This window comes from Macrobrachium nipponense, chromosome 4 (genome assembly GCF_015104395.2).
Source record: "Macrobrachium nipponense isolate FS-2020 chromosome 4, ASM1510439v2, whole genome shotgun sequence".
Classification (NCBI taxonomy): Eukaryota; Metazoa; Arthropoda; class Malacostraca; order Decapoda; family Palaemonidae; genus Macrobrachium; species Macrobrachium nipponense.
The window spans coordinates 116,290,467-116,312,962 of NC_061100.1; the positions used below are offsets into that span (position 1 = coordinate 116,290,467).

Consider the following 22,496-nt stretch of genomic DNA (forward strand, 5'->3'; position numbering starts at 1 on the left):
GAATATTAGGATTGGATATTTGTTATTTATTTATTAAAATGAAAATGTAAAAAAATTAATAATTTGCATGCTGATAATGTAAACAATAAATAATGTGCATGCTGATTAGTACAGAAAAATTATTTATAATAAAATATAGCATATTTATTTCAATTTTTGTTGGTGAAACAACGGAGTATTTGACGGTAGATTTAACACGTTTTAATTTATTTGTTGTATTGAATTTAGGCTGCTTCTGTTCGATTATTTTGTGTTTCCACTTATAGCTGAGAATACATGAACGTGTTTAATCTGTTTCCTTTTTATTTGATCCTTGTTCCTAGTGTAAGCAGTACTAAGTAAGAGTATTAACTACGAAGACCATTTATGTTAAGTTAGGAATATAACGTTTACAACTTATGCATGAGGGGAAAATATTGCACGCGTCCCGAGTAAGCTGGGGTTGTATCACGCCTTGTTCTTGAATAACAGCAGCAAACAGGAGTCAAGTAGAATATACTTGTAGTTGCGCTGACTTTGTTAAACACTACACTTCGATATAAACAGTCTTGTCGCCAAATTCAGTTAATTACAGCACCAGCTTTGCCGTTTTTGTACCCTCCTGTATTTGTGAACGATCAATTGATTCGAGTGAATGATGTCACAAGAAATTAGTTTGAATGAATGGTGTCACAAGAACTTAATTTGAGTGAATGGTGTCACAAAAATTTAAATTGAGTGAATGGTGTCAAATATTTGATTCCAGTGAATGGTGTAAGAAAAATAATTCGAGTGAATGGTGTCACAAAAAATTAATTTCAGTGAATGGTGTAACATACAATTAATTTGAGTGAATAAGGTCACAAATAATTAATTTGAGTGAAAGGAGTCACAAAAGATGATTTCGAGTGAATTGCCAAAAAAATTAAATTGAGTGAAGGGTCAAAAAATTATTTGAGTCGATGGTCACAATAAATTAATTTAGATGGTCAAAAAATTAATTTGAGTGAATGATGTCACAAAAAACTAAATTGAGTGAATGATGTCACAAAGTGGCCAACGATGCCGTACTCGGTGTTTCATTCACGTCAGGGAAGACACCTGTACCGTTTCACTAACGTACACATACCACCATTTACTTATTTGGAACTAAAACTATTTTATTTAACTATCAGCGTCTACTTGTTCTCTGCCAAAACTGTCTCCGTGACGCACTTGCATTCAACTTGTCCACCATAAAGATGTTTATTGATTTAACCGCGTGGATTAGTTCGCCATCAGCGAGTTATAAGAATTAACAGAATTTCACATCGCTTACGGCTTACGTATACGGAATGAACTATTCTGTCATTTATATTATTTATGTTTAGATACGGGATAGATTGGCCCTTCATTTACGAGTTTTCAGGACTAACAGGATATTACTTGTGATTTTCACTTTTTAATTTTCAGATGTTTATTCTGCATTTTATCGGAAGGTGCTTTTGTGAATATACTCTATAGATTTTGCTAATGTTTGTTAACATACTATTGTATGTATATATACATATATATATATATATATATAGCAAAAATCAGAGTAAAAGAACCCGGTAACACTGTAATTTGGAAGTGTGCGTGTCCCCCGTAAGATTTATAAGGTCAGTGTATATATCCTTTTTCCGCCAAACCCATTAAGGACCGGCAATTGACTGTCGTAAACAGACAGTGGCCGTTGACCGGCTGCGCCTGCGCGGACACTTGATTTTAACATCCATGACGTCATGTAAATATGCAACACATAAATAACTTGATCATTCGATCATGGCGAAGGTGATAGCTGCTTGTCCTTCGCGTAATTCGAACGACATTCGTTGTGTACGAATGCACCTCACCATCGAATTCGTGCATCTTGATATGGCAATATCGTGTGGTTATCCACTTCCTGAGAAGTTGCCTGGTATTGAATTACCTCACTTTTGCCGGGTAACAAACTCGCTTTTTATGTTGATCGCGTATTGTTTATTTAATGTAATAAAGTACAGAAAATGTTTGGGAGAATCGCAGGAAGATTTAGTTTCGACATAGGCAAGAAGCACCAAAAGTTTTCTTGAATGGCTGTTTAGCAACGATTTTGAGGAAGTCGGCGACGATTGTTTTTTCTGCGGCTAAAGATCATCGCACTTCTGCCGAGGAGTTTCGCCCCGAGATTTAGGTAGGACCCAGGACTTCATGGGTCCTGGAAGGACCCTTGTCCGGCTGGCGCACCGGAGGAAAACAATTTTGACGTTTTGCAGGAGTTACTTTTTGGTCTGGGCAATTTAGTGTCATTCAACGCTCTGCGTCTAGTGTTGAAGATATTCCTGAGGTGTTTAAAGTATATATATGTCTATTTTTTACGACACTATGAATGACGTAAAGACAGTTTTGACTTATGTTTTTTACTTTTCTTTAATAACATATAATTATATTATATATATATATATATATATATATATATATATATATAGATAGATATATATATATATATATATATATATATATATATATATATATATATATATATATATATATATATATATATATATATATATAAGTCTACAGTTAATATGTATTTAGCCACAAAAAGAAACAGGTTTTACTAATGATTTTTTTATTATTAGTAATAATAAGATTATTGGCTATCATTTTTTCAATATCTACTGAAAAAAAATCTTCATTTGGCACATGGTTTTAATTGATATATTACTAAAGAATGAACAGCTTTACTGTGAAGACGATGTTTAAACAACTACATATATATATATATAATATATATATATATATATATATATATATACAAAACCATGTGTGTAATGGTAGAAACATTGTATATTGCCTGTCTGAACACAGCCACGCAAGTATGCATATTTACTGCATATGAGAAAAGTGGTTCTTATGTAAAACTTAACAAGGAAGTAGAAAACTTTCTACCTAAAAAACAAAGACAAGGGAGAATAATTCAATGATTTGTGAAAAAAAATGAAACAATTTCATAAGAGTCTGTAGAATCGTAATGCACCTTCATCCAGAAACACAAGGATAGGGTAATGAAGATTTATTTTTTCTTCTAGGATAAAAAAAGAAGATAAAATCTATAAAAACAACTAAAGAATTCGTCGAAGTTTCTTCGGAGCAGTCGAATTTTCTATACAACGCATAATGCTGTATGAAACTTTCAGTCACAGCCCATGAAACTCTTAACCGCGGCCCATGAAATTCAGTCATGGTTCGGTGGTGGCAGGTCTTGTTGGTATCTGTAGCGATGTCAGAAGTACGATTAGGGCTTAATTTAACATTTGATAAAAAACAAATACTGAGGTTAGAGGGCTGCAATTTGATATGCTTGATGACTGGAGGGTAGATGATCAGCATACCAATTTGCAGCCCTCTAACCTCAGTAGTTTTCAAGATCTGAGAGCGGACAGAAAAAAGTATGGGCCGACAAAGTCATCAACAGTTTTCTTTTACAGAAAACGGAAAATTGCTGAAAATTGAATATGTAAAGGAGAGGACGGTATTTTAATGCTCACCAGAATTCACGGTTTATTTACTGTGACATTGGAGGGGTAGGACCTGTTTTAAGCGAGTATGTATCAGTTTTGAGAGAGAGAGAGAGAGAGAGAGAGAGAGAGAGAGAGAGAGAGAGAGAGAGAGAGAGAGAGAGAGAGAGAGAGAGAGAGAGAGAGAGAGAGAGAGAGAGAGAGAGAGAGAGAGAGAGAGAGAGAGAAATTTTGCATGAAATGTCTGACATGATTCCATTCATTTAAATATATTTACTAAATTTCTCCTGTTTAGGCCCTGGCAGTCGTAGAATTTACGAAAACACCGTCGTCTGATTGAGTGGTCCTCTTTCACTGTCTTTCAGAAAACACACAAGCTCACACTGGAATTTGAGGGTTATCTTTACTTTCGCTAAGAAGCAAGTGAGCTGCAAGTTTTTATCTTAAAGTATTCATTTCTATATATAACCTGTCACGGACGCATGAGGTTATTTAGCAATGGAAATAAGCGTTCAGTGTTCTTAATTGAGGGCGAACTTGGTGGACTCAGATCTTCACCTACGCTGCAATTCTTGTTATTTCTTAAGCCACGGATAGGACTGACAGTGTACGTCATGCTGCGACGGTAGAGGTCACACCAAAAAGGTCAGGTCAGGTTAGAGGTCAGAAGTCAAGTTTTTTTCATGTAATTAACAGGTAGATCAAAGTTACACGTCTATTTTTTATGCTGAACAATTCTTATCACGTGTCATATGTTAAACGTTCTAACCGTTCATTGATAGTGGCATTTTGCTTCTCTCTCTCTCTCTCTCTCTCTCTCTCTCTCTCTCTCTCTCTCCAATGTCCTTAAACCAAATGGATATTCTTCGTTGTGTTACTGTGAGCAAGCATAAGGATTTATGTTATTTTTAATTATTGTATTTTATCCTCGTGTTTGTCACCCTATGAGTTCCTCGTTGGACGATGGTTTACGTGCTCACCTACCGATTCGGTAGTCGCGAGTTCGACTCCCCGCTCTGCCAAATGTTGAATCAGGGGAATATATTTCTGGTGATTAGAAATTCATTTCTCGTTATAATATGGTTCGAATCTCACAATAAGCTGTAGGTCCCGTTGCTAAGTAAAAAAAATTGGTTCCTAACAACGTAAATATAAATTTTGTCCTTCGGGCCAGCCCTAGGAGAGCTGTTAATCAGCTCAGTGGTCTGGTTAAACTAAGATATACTTTTTGTCACCATATGAGATTCTAACAAGTTTCAGCTGCGGCAGAAACAAATTTTCGGTATTTCTGCCTTAAAAGCTCTTAAAAGACACTTATTTAAGAACAACGTCTCACAACGATATCTATTTTCATTTGTTTTCTATTCCCAAGGCGTTGTATGGGAAAGAAAATAAAGTTTTGAAGGCCGATAATGATCCATGATGCTGGTTGACATATTCATACGTCACAATTTTCGTGAAAGAATCGTTGAAAAATCCTTTTATGGACGACTGCTTATGTGTGGGATTTGGGGGAGGGGGCGTCCAGGGAATATACTTTAAGGGATAATGGGTCACAATGGACCCCGAGAGCCACTGGTGTGTGGCAGAACGATTGATCTGCCAAGGTTTCCAGAGAGCACTATTGACACTTGGCATTTTTTCTTTTCTTTTTGTTTATTGTTTGTTACTAGAAGTGCTTTTTTTCTGTGCTAGTGATCTTGAACATGTTTCCTTATATTTAGAGATGTTCTTTGTCCCTTGTCTCTCGTGTAATGCAATAAAATCCTGTTTATTGTTTGTCATATCTTGTTTACTCTAGTAAATAGACTTTCACCTAAAAATAGTTGAGTGTGGTAGATTCGAGTGTTGGCGTTTAGCGGCGACCTTTGTAATTGGTGTTGCTATTACCGCCAATGTCAGTTGTAATTATCACATTTCCTTCTCCATTTCTCTTGCCTTGGGAGACACGACATTCTGTCAAATGACTGCCTTCTGATAGAAGCAGAGCTGCGTGTGTTCATATGTTTGCTTATTTTGCTTTTCTTGTGTTTTGAAATGTCGGCGTATCTAGTGTTCACATTTGCCGCATCATCACCAGAAGACTTGCTGTACTTGCTGTATTTTTTGCTTTGCTGCGTAATACAATTTTTTCATCCGTTTGAACAACAGTCACCTCTTTTGAGATTCCAAATGTCTTTGAAAGTTTTTACTCTCTCTCTCTCTCTCTCTCTCTCTCTCTCTCTCTCTCTCTCTCTCTCTCTCTCTCTCTCTCTAGTCTGTTGTATCAGTTTTCATTTTCGCTTTTAAAGTCAGATTTTGGTTGGTTTAATTCTGGTTGCTAAGTGCTCTGTTTATGACCGTTTTTCTGTTCATACTTGGTGTCGATACGTATCAACGCGACTGAATATTATCGAAAGTTAATCACTTGGTATATGTAATTCCGAGGCATGTCAATTTTCATGAACAATCCTTTCAGATAGTCAGCGTTCAAAGCACACACGCATGCATGCAATGCCTATAATGCAAGTTTTTCTTTTATACAGCTTACTGCGACCCCGTCAAAAACTCGTCAAGACTTGAATGGCAATTGAACCATTTTGTTTTAAAGTCCATGAATAGTTTTCCCTTGTTACGATACTGCCAAGGGCCTCAGATCTACCGAGTCATGCTCATCTTTAAGATCGTTCTCTTGGATTCCTTCCATGATTTTCATATTTTCCTTTATTGGCGTAAGATTTACAGGGTTAACTAGTTCATTCTTATACGCTATGGACATTGGTAGCATGTACGTAGTGTTTTTCCTCCTCTTTTTCATTGCTATTTTTTGCTAATCATTCATTACTCTCGGACTGCAGTCACGAAACATGTTCGTTCTTGTAACTTTTAACGTTTACTACTGCTGTTGTACACCATGTAGTTCCGATTGCAAAAAGTGAATAATTGGTATTATATGTTAACATTAGTACAAGCTTCGATGGCCCAGTGGTCTCATATGCATGAAGTTAGAAAATTAGTATTTCCTCTTAGAAATTATTATTATATTATTATTATTATTATTATTATTATTATTATCTATTATTATTATTATTATTATTATTATTATTATTATTATTTTACAACATTCAGGTGAAAAGTATATTCAGTACTAATAAGGCATTAAACTAAAGGATGACATATCTTCCAAGGGAACATCTGGTTTGCTTTGTTTATCTTTTTACGAGAATCCCCCTTAACTGGACCTTCGCTGACATCATTCTTTGAGAAAAAACAAAGAAAGTAAACTCCGAGATTCCAGAGCATCTGTACGGTTCAGCTACCTCTTGACCTCAGCGGGATGACCTCTGCCCCCTTCCCAAACCCGTTCCCCAGGTTCTAACCCTTGTGAATTGGCCCCTCTCCCCTCCCTCCTTCCCCCAGAAGAACCCGTGACCTATGTCCCCCTGGGCCAACCCCTCGTTACGACAGAGGCGTCCTTGACCCACTGCGATTGCGTCATTAGACGTGGCACCTGGAGCAGGGCTGCCAACCAACCCTAGGCCGCGTCTCGAAGATCGTGGTGAGCTTTTCGAGAAGTTTCTCTCACGTGCGCATGCGCAGAAAGGGCTTTATGCAGTCATATTTTAGATTCTGAGCTTATTGCTAGAATTAGATATTAAATATAAAAGTAAACAATTTAGTATCTTTAATATTGTACTTCGTCACTTTACACTCGGGGAAGGTGCAGCCGTTGGAAGTGGAATTCAGGCATCTGCAACCTTTCGTGATTTCCGTCTGCATTGCTTTCCTTTGTTGGGGGAGTGGGAGGTTGGGGGGTTAAATGGCACATCTGGATTTGCATACAAGGTTTCAGTGTGTTTATGTGTGTATGAGAGAGAAGAGAGAGAGAGGAGAGAGAGAGATAGAGAGAGAGAGAAGAGAGAGAGAGAGAGAGAGAGAGAGAGAGAGAGAGCAAGGTTGGGATTTTGCTACACTATAACATATATATATATATATATCAATATATATATATATATATATATATATAATATATATTGTCTGTATACATATATATATGTATATATATATATAATATATACATATATATAAATAATATATATATATATACATATATATAGATCTCAGTCATATCAGATTAACGTGATTCATATACAAATATCGAACTACAAATGTCCTTTAATATCTAATTCTCTCTACCTCAGAATTAATATATTTTCATATATGTTTAACCGAGGGCGAATTTGTAGTTCGATATATATATATATATATATATATATATATATATATATATATATATATATATATCTATATATACATATATATACAACATATATATATATATATATATATATATATATATATATATATATATATATATATATATATATATATATATATATATATATATATATATATATATATATATATAGCGCTTTAGAGAGTCTTACCTGTTCAGTTTTCAACAAATTTTGTTTGGTCAAACATAATGCATAGTTCGTTGCCAACTCCTTTATTTCTAAAACGACCCTTTAAATCTAAAACGACCCCACCTGTTTGCGACACAGCAGCGCAAGTCACTTCCCACGAGAACCATACGAGAGAGAGAGAGAGAGAGAGAGAGAGAGAGAGAGAGAGAGAGAGAGAGAGGGTTTAATCAATCTTTTTGGGTGTTTTGGTGCTAGATTGTATGAAATGAAAAACGACATCCTTCAGCAAGTGAGATGTCCTGAGATCCTTTTTGCTTTGTAAACAGAAGATAATGATCACAGCCCTGAGGGCGCAACTGGTACTTTGTTCGGGATTTGCAAGAGTAGGTTTCCCGCCCTCAGGCGGCGAAAAGCATTTAGCTATTTATACATTTTTTTCCGCTCCACCTGCCGTTCTTTTATTTTTTTTATTGTTTTTTTTTTTTTAAGAGGGAGAAAGTAATCGTTGACGAGTAAATAACCACAAAGTGACTTTGGAAGTTAAGTGCAAAGAATTTCTGCCGGCAAAATCTCATCTTCTTCTCCCTTTTGGAAACTGTGATGGTCAACAACTTTTCTCAGAGGGTTCGATTTGCTCAGGAGTTCTTTCTTGGAGTGGTTTATCAGAGAAATTACTGGATGCTTGTGTGTATGTGTATATGTGTGTGTGTGTATGAGAGAGAGAGAGAGAGAGAGAGAGAGAGAGAGAGTGATTATTGACAGGAGGAAAGTAGAACTTAGACCAAGGTCTAAGTTAGACCACCGGATGGGCGTATATGAATGCATCTCAGACAACTCACAACGTTTCTCATTGCTTTCGAAGTACCGGGAATTAAAAAAAGAATATATATATAAAATAAAACGGAAATACCACACGTAATCGAAATTCTGGAAGCCGAACGCCTCCGGATGATCCCAAAGCAGAGGCTTCACAAGTGGGACGTGTTTTCATCGTTTGGCAAAAAGTGAAAGCTACAAATTGAACAGCTGCCGGTGTCTGGATGGCTTTGATTCGCTTTGATCGAGGACCTTTGTTATTTCAGCGAAGGGTTTGCACCGCCAGAACAAGTGAGGGAGTGAATGCGCATAATTGAATAGCGAGAAGAAGCGTTTTTATTTCCCCCTTCAGTTCATGAAGGGATTGCTTGCTCTTACTTCACAGGGCATTCACCTTCGCCGACCTGCCTGGTGCTTGCGTTTCCTAATGAAGCCGATTGCAAGCAGGCGAGTCATTACAGACAGGCTTCGTGTGCGTGTGTGTGTGTGATTTTTTTTCTTTGGTTTTGTAGTGGCAATTTCATTCATTGGCTTTCTGAAGTTAAGAACACCATATTCTTTGGAAGATTGAGTTTCAAGTCATTGGCCTTGTGGGCTTTTTCCTTATGAATAGGGTCTATTTCCTGAATATAATAATAATAATAATAATAATAATAATAATAATAATAATAATAATAATAATAATAATAATAATAATAATAATAATAATAATTGTTAAAAATCCACAATTATATATTAGAATATATTTTTATGTTAAAATAAAACAAAGACTTTCGAACACCATCAGTGTAACGTTAAAATTTTAACGTTACACAGATGAGGAACACCGTTCAGGTGTTCGAAAGTCTGTTTTATTTTTACATAGAAATATATTTTAATATATAATTGTGGATTTTTTAACAATTTGTTTTCACGAGACTGTGAATTTCCTAATAATAATAATAATAATAATAATAATAATAATAATAAAATAATAATAATAATAATAATAATCATAATAATAATAATAATAATAATAATAATAATACGTCTAGAGTTTCTGTCGATTATTTGAACAAGAAGAATAAATTTTTTCCAGCGTTTCAATAGAATTCTAACGAGTTCGCTGAGATAAATGTAATTACCGGTAAACTTTTTGTCAATTATTCTTTTGCATGAGTATTGTTTCAGGTAATTTGATCAGCTACGTATTGCTTGATCAGATAAAAAATATCGTTTGTTTTTGCGTGTGAACTTGTTTGTTTACTTTTATGAATAATAATTTTTTTTTTTTTTTTTTTTTTTGAGAAAAGACCGAAAGAAGAAGTCAGAGGTCAACAGAAAGTATCCTTGAGGCTCTGTGCCCCGTTAACCAAGCACGAGAGAGAGAGAGAGAGAGAGAGAGAGAGAGAGAGAGAGACGAGAGGAGCGAGAGAGACGAGAGAGAGAGAGAGAGAGAGAGAGAGAGAGAGTTTCAGAATAGAATAAATAACATTGCATGTTACCATATTAGAATTTTCGTTAAAATATTTAGTCCGTAAAGGAATGATAATAGTATTAATATTGTAATAGTAAGAAAGGTGAAGGATAGAGGGAGCATATGGTTATTTAAACGGACGTATGCAGTTTCATGGGTATGTGTGTAAGAGTGTGTGTGCGTGTGTGCGCGCGCGTTAGTCCCACATTCCATAAGCGTTGAGTAAGCAAAGATCTTTGGCTTGTGACGTGTTCATTCTCGAAGGTGCGGGAGGAGGAGAATTCGCCTCTTGCATTTGTATTTTCATGCATGCCCACTCCGCAGGAAGCAGATAGGATGTCTTGTGACGATATTTGTTGTTGCAGAATACCTGCAGGCGTTTATGGTCCGGAATACAGAAAGTTGGTCATTCGAAACGCACGGTTTTCTGGTGTGTATAGTGTTTTTATGGGACTTTTTAACTTCATATAAAGTTGTTATATTATTAGAACACTTAGATTACAGGAAGAGAAAGTCATATGTATGCGTGTATGTGTATTTATATATATTCATATACTTATATATATATTTACACATACCTATATATGTGCATATATGTACTCTATATAAGGTAATGTATGCTTTCTTGCGAAAAAATGTATTCTTCGACTTTGATAATAAATTTCGTTTTCTAATATAAAAAAACAGTGATTCTTCATTGCCTTTATATAGGTAACTTATATCTTGATATGTACGTACACCCAACCAAACGTCCTTACATATATGTAGTTTGTCAGGCATGTATAAGGAGCTTTATAAATGAAATGGAATATTCCTCAGCAAATCTGTCTTTCTTCAACTATAAATAAAATAAAACATTCCTCATCAAATCAGTCTTTCTTAAACTATAAATAGAATAAAATCAGTCTTTCTTAAGCTATAAATAGAATAAAAAAATTCAGTAAATCAGTCTTTCTTAAGCTATAAATAGAATAAAAATTCTTCATTAAATCAGTCTTTCTTAAGCTATAAATAGAATAAAAATTCTTCATTAAATCAGTCTTTCTTAAGCTATAAATAGAATAAAAAAAATTTCAGCAAATCAGTCTTTCTTAAACTATAAATAGAATCAAGTATTCCTTTGCAAATCAGTCTTTCTTAAACTATAAATGAAATAAAATATTCCTCTGCAAATCAGTCTTTCTTCAACTGTATAAATGAAATAAGAAATTCCTCGGAAAATCAGTCTTTCTTCAACTGTACTATTTCTTTCTTTTCCTTCTCAGGAAACGTGGATATTGTGAATGGCAACCTGAAACTGATCCTGGGGCTGATATGGTCCCTCATCATGCACTATCAGATTGGCCAGTCGAAATTCCCCCCCAAGAAGTTGATGTTGTCATGGCTGAAGGTGAGACAGAAAACGACTGAATTCTATTTTGCCGTTATTTTTATAACTGGTTGAAATTGTGTTGATTCATTTTTGTTCATTGCCTTAAGGGAAAATTAACAGATTTTATACTATCATATTTAACAAATTTCTTTTTTTTATAGGTTCATTTTTCGATTGGAAATTGATTGGTTCATTTTTATACATTGCCTTAAGGAAAAACGAATAAATTTTATATTGTCATATTTAACAAATTTGATTAGAAATTCATTGGTTAATTTTTATAAATTTCCTTATGGGAAAACGAATACATTTTATATTGTCAGGTTTAACGTGATTTGTATTTTATTGCTTCATTTTTATGCATAGCCTAAAGAAAAACGAATGATTTTTGTATTGTCAAATGTAATAAATTCGAATGGAAATTTATTGGTTCATTTTTATACATTGCCTTAAGGGAAGACTAATAAATTTTATAGTCAGATTAAAAAAAAAATTTATGTTACTTTATTAACTCATTTTGAGACATTGCGTAAAGGGAAAACGAATACATTTTATATTGTCACATATAACATATTCAAGTTGTATTTTATTAGTTCATTTTCGTACATTGACTTAAGGGAAAACCACTAGATTTTGTAATAATGTCATATTTCCCAAATTTGATTGGTAATTATTGTCATACCTAGCATATTTGATTGCTAATTTATTGATTCATTTTTATACATTGTCTTCAGGGATGCGATCATCATTATAACAATAGAACGCTTGTGTATAGTATGGAAAAGCCTCTAAATATAGTTAAACAAGTGCTGTAGTATTTTCCTGTGGACAGAGATGTTATCTAAAGGTATTAACTATTTATTATAGCGTTATCCTGATCTACATTGGATATGGTGGGAATATCTTATACCGAAAAAACCTGGTGTTTTTTTATCATCTTCGTCCTTCTGGTTTATTAGTATCAGAGGCCGCCTGTCGACCTCATTCACTTCAGCAGATGGTTCTCATTTGCTCGTCAGCAGTCATTTACAGCTCTCGTGAATAATTAGCTGATTTTGAATCGATTTATCTGTACATTCTTCTCGTCTTTGCTTTTAATTCCCTATAATTCTTATGGCAACTTTCATTTAAAAACGCAAAGTACCATAGGCATAAAAAGTCCTGTTATTGTAGATTCACATCAGCCGTGCATTTGATGTCTAGGCCAGTCCCTTACGACGCACCTGATTGGCTGTTGATAAGCCAATCACGGGGCTGGAAACTCTCATTCTCTCTCAAGAGATCACATAGGCAAGATGTATGTTTCACCTCTACTGAGGGATACGTTTTTCGAAAGCATCCCTCAGGAAAGGTGGAGCATACATCCTGCCTATATGAACTCTCTCTCGAGAGAGAGACTGAGAGTTTCCGGCCCTGTCTTGGCTTATTAACAGCCAATCAAGAGCGTCGTAAGGGACTGGCCTAGACATCAAATGCACGGCTGATGTGAATCTACTATATAAGTATTTTCCTTGCATCTTGAAAAGCTAGTCCTTAAACATTACAAATGATATTGTTCATTTTTCATGGTTATTGATGATTTTGTTGAGGTTACTTAATAAGTTTGCAAACGTGATGAAATTAATAGTAGGAAAAACTCACTGTCGTTTTATGTTATATATATATATATATATATATATATATATATATATATATATATATATATATATATATATATATATATATATATATATATATATATATATATATATATATATACACAGATAAATACACATATATATGTGTATATATTTTTATTGTGTATACATACATACATACATACATACATACATACATACATACATACATACGTAAAGGATACGTCCCCAAATATAGTGGTATCTTCAGAAGATCCTGTGATCACCAGCGGCGCAATGATCTTCATGAAACGGTTGGTATCGTAAAAACTTGAGTACGAAGAGCTATTTACGGTGTTGTAAAGAAAAACGGTTTTTTGTTCTATCAAATTTCACACAGAGGACTTCGAACCCTAATAGCTCATTGTTAATTTTTTGCGCCAAAGGATTATCGCGTGAAAGTGCCACGTTGGAAGCGAGTATAATCTAAAGATTAGACAATGTAAGATTATTTTTAGTTTCCTGTAAAAGAAAACTTTATTGAGATGGCTATTTGTCTGTCCGTCCGCACTCTTTCTGTCGTCTGTTAGATTTTAAAAACTACAGAGGCTAGAGGGCTGCAAATTGGCATGTTGATCATCCACCATCCAATCATCAAACGTACCAAATTGCAGCCCTCTAGCCTCAGTTGTTTTGATTTTATTTAAGGTTAAAGTTAACCATGATCGTGCGTCTGGCAACAATATAGTCCACCACCGGGCCGTGGTTAAATTTTCATGGACACGGCTCCAATTGCGGTATACTAAGACCACCGAAAGACAGATCAGTTCTCGATTGCCTTGATTATACGCTGTACAGAAAACTCGATCGCGCGAAAAAAAACGCCAGCTTTTTTTCAATGTAAATTATACAGGAAAACTAACACAATACTCCTTCGTCTGTACTGGAACCAGCAATAAATTGAAAACTAATAATGTTTGGTTGTTAAATGGCCATTTGCCACCACGAGTTCTTGCTGCACTCAGCATGTAAGAGATTCGAGAAACTCTGAAATACCTCTTTTAGTTTTGTTAGTGTGAACCTATTAAAGACATTCATCGCTCCATTCTTAATGACTTAACGTTTTATACGCATGAAAATTCAACGGATGAATATCAAGGAAGAAGCTGCTATAAACAGATTTTAAGTTTAAGCAGTGCAAAACAGCCCATATAATTAGTAATTTTAAAACGATTGAGTATAATAAATTTTTTTTTCTTAAATTTTACGTAAAAGCTTCTAGTATTCTGGCGAAGAACCAACGTTTCCGTAATATACGAAACTCGTTACTTCATCATCATGGGTTCGAGCGTTCGAATATGATTCGTGATTGGAGTATATAAAGTTCAGGGAACCTAATTTGCATCTCACGATTCTCGAAAACACACGCTTGAGCTTTGTTAAGTGTTACTGCCATAGACATAAACAGTTATATCTTTGATATGTTTTGAAACAATACTAAAAATGTATTCTACTACGGAGGACGAGTCACTTCCAGTTCCACTGGGTAGAGGTAAACACAATCATAACAACTGCTGTCTCTGACACAAGTACATGCATTACTATACTCTGTTTTTTTCCATCTGTCCATCTGCCTGTGGTGTTTTCGTATGGTAACACTGCGTCCCGGGCTTTAAATAGTTACGCTATGAGTAAATTTTAGGTAAATAAAAGGATATCTGAGTGTACATTTGCAATTGAAAAGTGTTTTAATAATTTACTGTATTCGGATTACACCGTTAATATTCAAAATAGGACATTATTATAATTGTTGAATGTAAGCTGAATGTAACTGTCTAGAGCCCGGGACGCAATGTTACCATGCGGAAACACCACAGGCGGATGGACAGATGGAAAAAAACAGAGTATACTCATGGTCTCGATCACGTTTTGTTTTTAATGAGTAGAAGTCCTCAATATTGTGTTATATTGTTCGTAGCTTGGTGCCGCGAACAGAACTCAATCAGTGGCTCATGATTTGTGATACTAAATAAAGAATATAAAAGAATATGAAGGACCGTGGAATGTTATTTACATAATTTGAGAATCAACACAGAACGGGGCTGCAAATAACAAATAAATACAGAGCCACGACATAAATCCAGTTCACGGCACCAAGCCACGAACATTGTCTCAACACTTTTGTAGGTAATAAATTGGTTTTTAGTTTTTTGTAAAAGAAAACTACTGAGATGACTGTAACTGTCCGTCCGCACTTTTTCTGCCTGCTGGAGGGCTGCAAATATGTATGTTCATCATCCATCCTCCAGTCATTAAACATACCAAATTGCAGCCCTCTAGGCTCAGTAGTTATTTGATTGAAGGTTAAAGTTAGACATGATCGTGCGTCCGGCAACGCTATAGGACAGGCCACCACCAGCGGGCCGTGGCTGAAAGTTTCAAAAGCCGCGGCTCATACAGCATTATAGCTACGCTGTAAAGAAAACTCAATTTGTTAGACTGATCTTTGTTCTAATTATGGAAGAAGTTTTTATCTCCATCAAGTATAGGGCTGGATGCATAGTGTTCGTCGTGCCTGGTGTCCCGGTGTGGTTCGTTTTGCGATTGACCATCTCCGGAGAACTTGTTCACTTTGCTTCCATTAACCCTTTCACACAAATATGCGGTGGGAGCATTTCAACCTTGCCAAAATTCCATGACCTTGACCTTCCGTATTTCTTGATTTCGTTTTGAGCCCCTTTTTTTTTTTCTTTTTAGGATTGATTTTTATAACTTCATATATAGACCAATCTTGGCGCGAAAACTATGGAAAAATTTGATTATATTGATCTTCCTTATGAGATTACCTACATAGAAACATATGGTTAGCGCCCTATACCCTCTACATTCAAGTGAGACTTGGAGGAACAGATGTCTTAGCAGGTAGACCTATGCGCCATTTAACATACACACACACACACACACACCCGCCACCCATGGGGCACAACCAAGTGTATAAACGCGGCTTCTGAATGCTAAATGAAATTCCTTAACAGAAACCAAATGTCGTAAATCCTTGAAACTGTGATGTTGTGTCTAAGGAAATGACCAGGCTGCATCAACGAGGTTCTTTCATACAATCCCAAGGTGCAGCATTGTGGTTGCGCGGGAGAAATATTGAAAATGTGTTAGAAAAAGTTTCGTCTCAACCGAGAGCGCTTTATGGGCTTTTTCCTAAAACTCATTGTGCTCCGCTGGCCTGACTTAATTATGTACCTCGCTTTAGTCGAATATTGTTCGCCGTAACTGGGGATCAGAAGAGAGAGAGATAGAGAGAGAGAGAAGAAGAAGAAGAAGAAGAAGAAGAAGAAGAAGAAGAAGAAATTAGCGACCCGATAACCGTAGAATGTATGCTGTAACATAGAAAAAAAAAAAAAAACAGAAAGGAATCATCGGTGTAAAACTTTTCGTCAGACATTTATTGTGGTCATCTGTTTCGCTTGGTTGACAGATCAAAGGACGGATGAAAATGGTTTATCGTGATGAGTATCTTCCGAGAAGATAAAGAAATTATTTATTCTTTAAAGAAATGATTTATTCTTTATGTGCTGCATACAAAAAAAGCATTTGTCATTCTTTACTGAAGGAAACCGGTTAGTGGGCATTTGTTTCTTTGAAGCCGAGCTAGAATGAGTCAGTCTCCTTCGTTAAGACAATCCCGTAGGGTGGTAGTGCAGTCAGTGCATTTCATGCGGTACACTGTAGACATTACTTAAGGCTCCTTGTAGCGTGCCTTCGGCCTCTAGCTGCAAACTCTTTCGTTCCTTCTGCTGTACCTCCTTTGATATTCTCTTTCTTCCTTCGTACTTTCCAGCCTCTCCTAACAATTGAGTCATAGTGGAACTGGCAGGTTTTCCTCCTGTTACACATTTCAAACCTTCTACTGTTAGTTTCCGTTTCAGAGCTGAGTAACCTCATAGGTCCTAGTGCTTGGCCTTTGGTTCGGTACGATGAAAATAAAAAGAGAAAATATCCTTCCAGTAATATTACTCATGCGAGAATCATTAAGATGCCGTGACCCCAGTAATCATCGTTGCCTGTAAAGTTGCAGCGATTATATGAGGGAAAATAGTTAGGAAAAAGCGAAGAATGTCTATTGCAAAAATGTCATACAAACTAAAAAAAGAAACTTGTGAATTTAGTGTAACGTAAGATTTAAAAAAGAAAACTTATCAAATATCTTTTTTTAATATATAATATAATCTGAAGAAAAGAACTTTTGAATTGAGAGTAACAGAAGTTTTTAAAAATTTGACAAATGTATATTTTTAAGATATAAAAATTAAGAAATTTGGGTCAGTAAAAACATGTAAAAATGTGCGCCGAAAGAATCGAGGTTTCCGTATACAGCGTATAATGCTGTGAGCCGCGGCCTATGAAACTTTCAGCCACGAATCGGTGGAGACTTGTCCTATAGCACTGGCAGACCTGGCAGACCCACGATCATGGATAACTTTGACTTTGAATGAAATAAAAACTACTGAAGCTAGAGGGCTGGAATTTGGTTTGTTTGGTGATTGGGGTGTAGATGATCAACATGGCAAATTGCAGCCCTCTAGCCTCAGTAGTTTTTTAAGATCTGATGGCGAACAGAAAAGTGCGGACGGACGATGCCAAATCAGTAGTTTTCTTTTGCAGAACTCTTAAAAACCACTGCCATTGCCAGAGAGGAGTTATTTTGTGGTCAGACAGTGACGCCTTATGAATATAACTGAAAATCGCCCTCGGATTTTCTCTTTCGAGTCTTTATGTGCTTGGAAGAATTTCCACCTTTTAATACGGCACAACAGGAAGGCCACACAGGTGAAAGCGACCTTTTTCCCATTGAAGCATCCACGCATCTTGGTATATAGGATTGTGGCCTTGCAGACAAAAGCACGTAAAGAAAAACAGAGTGAGATTTTCTGCATTCTAATGATAAGATCAGAATGGAGCTTTACTTGAAATCTCTTGGAAAACAATGGAAGGGTGTCAACAGAATGCAGTACGATAAACATTGATCAGTCTTGATGTATACACGTCAGATGTATATTGATGCCGCGTGATTTTGTCTGCCGTGCGCTTTCCTGAATAATAATAACAATAAAAATTATTCACTCGTTATCAACAGGCGTAATTACAGGGTGGTCACTATTTGGGGAGGGGAAACAATCTAATAGTTATCATCATCATCATCACATCGTCATCATTATTGTTGTTTATTTATTTACTTGTTTATTGATTTGTCTTCACTCGGTCTGTCAGGTAGACCCATTTTATAGACTCACCTAATAGCGTATATTTCTCTTGCATAACTAGTTTTTTTTTCTATGCAATAACCTTTTGCATATATAAATAATATCCCCAAAGTCTGCTTTCTGATATGTTCGTAGCATCTTAGCACCAGTAATCTATAATCATCTGTGCTCCTACGTATAGTTATGACCATCATAATCACTCATCACCTTGTTCCCGAAGTGAATGTAGTGACTACAAAAGAGCAATCACGTTAATTGAAACACCCATAAAGGTGTATTAGCCAGTTAGGGTAAGGCACATACATACATTCGTATGATCAGATCTTCCCAACCTGTTCCTAAGAGGGTCCTGTGGCGTAACTAAGGGGGTGGGGGTCCGCCCTGGGCGGCACTGTCCGGGTGGGGGCGTCACTGGCATCTTTGGATCAAGGTCTAGAGAAATATGATGTTATAGCAAATTTGCTTCTAACAAATCTCGTAGGGTTCCGTTGTAAATCTGCTGTGTTGTTTTTGTTTTGATTCACTCTAGCACGGGATTAGGGCGCCACTTTCTGAGTCCAGCCCTGGTACCGCTAACGCTAGTTACGCCACTGAGAAAGGGTCTTATTAATTATGCGTAGAAGACTATCGATATTTGTGCAGCATCTGTTGTTGATGTCCTTGGCATAAGCGGGAAGACTGTGTGGAAGTCGACATGACGACTCTCGTCTATCTTTGGCCAAAAAGGTTCCATTCATTTAGGAAACCAGTGGGCGTATGGGTAGATATATTGTTATGGTACTCCAGAATGATCATTCTTAGTCAAATGAGAGCCAGTGATGCTCAAACGTTTGTATCGACTGGAAATTTGTTCACGTGGAAACTACTGTGAGAAGATTTAGATTTATAGGTATTATTTTGTTAAGTGAAGGTGTTATTTTTTTATACAAAACTCAAGAAGAAGCTATCTTTATCAAGCATGCATAGATTTTCATCATTATACAGTTGTCAATGGATAAAAAAACAAAATTATGAATTTTTACCATTTTGTGGTTGGTAAAATCTTCGCCGGAAAATTCAATGTTAAGAAGTGGTCTTAGCTTTTTTTTTTCTTTTTATGACTCAAAATACTTTCAAGAATATTTGATTGACCGAGTGTAGAAATAGTCTCATATTTTATAGTTGCGAAATCATACCAATAAACAATTCAATTGAGATTCCGTAATTCAGTTCAGTTTGGCTGTTTTACAACTTTATTTTGCGCTGTTTCCCTTTGTACATGGTGCAAAACAAGAACCCAGTTTAATTTGGTATTCGTTTGTGGACTTACAAGGTCTGTCGTTCATCACTGACTTATATGAATTTGGAAGAAATGAAGGACTTGAAGTGGTGCAATAAAAAAGAATATAAATCATATTCAGGAGGAATCTGATTTGATAAATTCGCTTTGTCAACTGAATCACATTTTTTATTTATTTATTTATTTATTTATTTTTTGCAACCTCTCATTTCTTGTGCGTAGACGCCCATCCTTTTTTTTTCTTTTTTTTAACAACTCTTACTTCTTTAGAGGTTATCCGTTTATCCGTTTTTACTACATCTGTCATTTTTCTTCTTATTTGCATATCAGATAACCCCAAGGTTACTCTAGAAAGTACAGAGAATTCATTTCATTCAGTCCTTTGTCCTGTTCATATAAAAGTCGGGAAAACTTGCTTATTTTTTTCATTTTCTGAATATCATATGAATTAAGCTTGTTACCAATCGAAGCAGCAAATCTTATAGCTTCGTGTGATTTTGCTTTGTTGTCAACAGTGGCAGGGCTGAATAATTAAAGTTATTTATTGTGAACTTAACGTAAAAATAACAGATATATGACACACTTCAGTTATTTTTTTTTTACCAAACATAAGTTTTTACACTGTATTTTAGTACTAAACATAAGTTTTTACACTGTATTTTTGTACTTTTGCAGAACCCTTCGTCCTAATTGCTTTCTTGAAACAGTCGCCTGTAATATTTGTGTTATTGAAACTGAAAACTGCAAATTTAAAATGCATTGTGCTGGTCACCTCCCGTCCCACATATACCTTTCGACAGATCGATGTTATCATTTCTGTTTTTGGGCCCAAGGTCTGGAAGACTCATGAGACCATTCCTATGGAATGTAGGTGGTCATTTCTGTTTTTGGACTCAAGGTCTGGAAAAGTCATGAATGAAGCCATTCCTATGGAATGTAGGGGAGGTCCGGTTGCGAGGTTAACGAGGCTGTTTCGCCAAGGGATAACGAGGGTGTAAAGACGTATCTGAGGGTGTAGTGTTACACAAGTTTTAATCCAAGAGCCTTTGTTTGTATCATGTTCTTCCCCTTCGTTTATAATAGTTTCTCATCTACAGCATGAATTCGTAGTGACCCCCAACGGTTTTCGGGGGTCGTTATCTATGACTATAACTGGTTCACTTAAGGTAGATTCTTGGTTGAGCCCTATGCCTACGAGACGTTAGTTTGGCGGCCGCTGATTGGCTGGGAGCTGCCTACCTCCCGGTACCAGCCAATCAGCAGCCACCAAACAAACGTCTCGTAAGAATAAGGCTCATCCGAGAATCTACCTTAAGTGAATCAGTTATAATATTTCTCCGGTCTTATTATCTGTATGATATTTAGTCTTTTGTTTACTTCAGTACGGTAATCCCAACGGGCTTGTACTAAAGACGCCGCAAAGGAGGATACACACCGGGTTAAAGCCCTTGGGGTCACTATCCAGGAAAGATCCAATCTGTTTACTACCTCATCAGTTTGGCGTTATTATGGTATAAATTTGTCTCCAGAATGTATTTCTGAAAGGGGCTTTTGTGAGCTCTCTCCGGTTCTTGCATTCAAAGGAAAATACTTCACAATTCTCAGCTGTCTTGATCATCTTAGTTCTGAAAATTGATTTTATTTATATTTCTCGCTAATTCGCATCTTGAGGTAATAAACACTTATTCCCCACTTTATTGAAGAAAAGGAAAAGTAATCTTTAAATACATTTCAATTTCTACCTGTGTATCCGTGTGCATTCTGGACACCACATCCTTTGTGGAACACCCACGATCCATTTTACCTGACCTGTTTTTTAGCAGTTTGTTCTGTTCTTGGCATGTTATGCCTAAAAGTATTTGGTTGGCATTATGAAAATGGATGTTTCATTATTGAACATGTCAGCAAGGCTTTCATTTTTCTCTTCTGGTGAATCAACTGTTGTTTAAATTGGAACGTCCATAGATCCGTTCAAAATAACGGAGTTATGCCAGAAATGAAGTACAATTACGTTTTCTATAATAACCACTCGGTTCAGAGAAAATGTTAAATGATGTTGCTCTATGGATTTTCATTGCATTATGTACTGTTGTGGTAATAACGCTTTGTCATTGGAAAAAAATGTTAAATAAAAACCATTTGTTGGAAGGGGCTTGGGGGACTTATAAGTCCATCGATTAATAAAGATGAAAATTTCACGACTCAGTAGTTAAAATAGTGAAAGGGTATAAAATTCCATTTATTGTTTGTTCGCTGGGATTCACCAAATTGACCGTGGACCCTATTTTTCTCATTTACGGGATTTCGTTAGTAAGTCTAGGACTCTATAAAAGATGTTGAAAATACTCATTCGATTGAAGACTAAAGGCTTACTGAGACAATCTATAAAGCCTAGAATTCATCTTTTCGTATTTACAGTTATGTTACGTCTTCATCAACGTGGATAAATATGGAATAAATTGCCTGTATATGCAAATTTAGAAAACTCACACACACACACACACACACACACACACACACACACACACATATATATAGATATAGATATATATATATATATATATATATATGAGCTTCAGAAAGTGTCCATGATACAATGAGTAAAAGGGATCAAATTTATTACCAGCGAAATAAATAACACTCAATGATAAAACAACAAAGGAACTCACAAATAAAAGTTAAAAGGAACAAAGCAAAATCACAAATAATAGGTAAAGAAAGAGAGAGAACAACCCAAACACCAACTGTCCATAATGTAGAGAGAAGAAATGACCT

At 35.8% G+C, this 22,496-nt stretch overlaps 1 protein-coding gene across 2 annotated transcripts in view; it reads left to right on the top strand.

The window, feature by feature from the left end:
* LOC135211080 (filamin-B-like) overlaps nt 1–22,496 on the top strand; it is a 270,141-nt gene that overhangs the window by 107,745 nt on the left and 139,900 nt on the right. For both annotated transcript variants that reach the window (XM_064244140.1, XM_064244141.1), the window contains exon 3: nt 11,444–11,568. In XM_064244140.1, the coding sequence (XP_064100210.1) occupies nt 11,444–11,568 (125 nt within the window). The remainder of the gene's footprint in view (nt 1–11,443; nt 11,569–22,496) is intronic.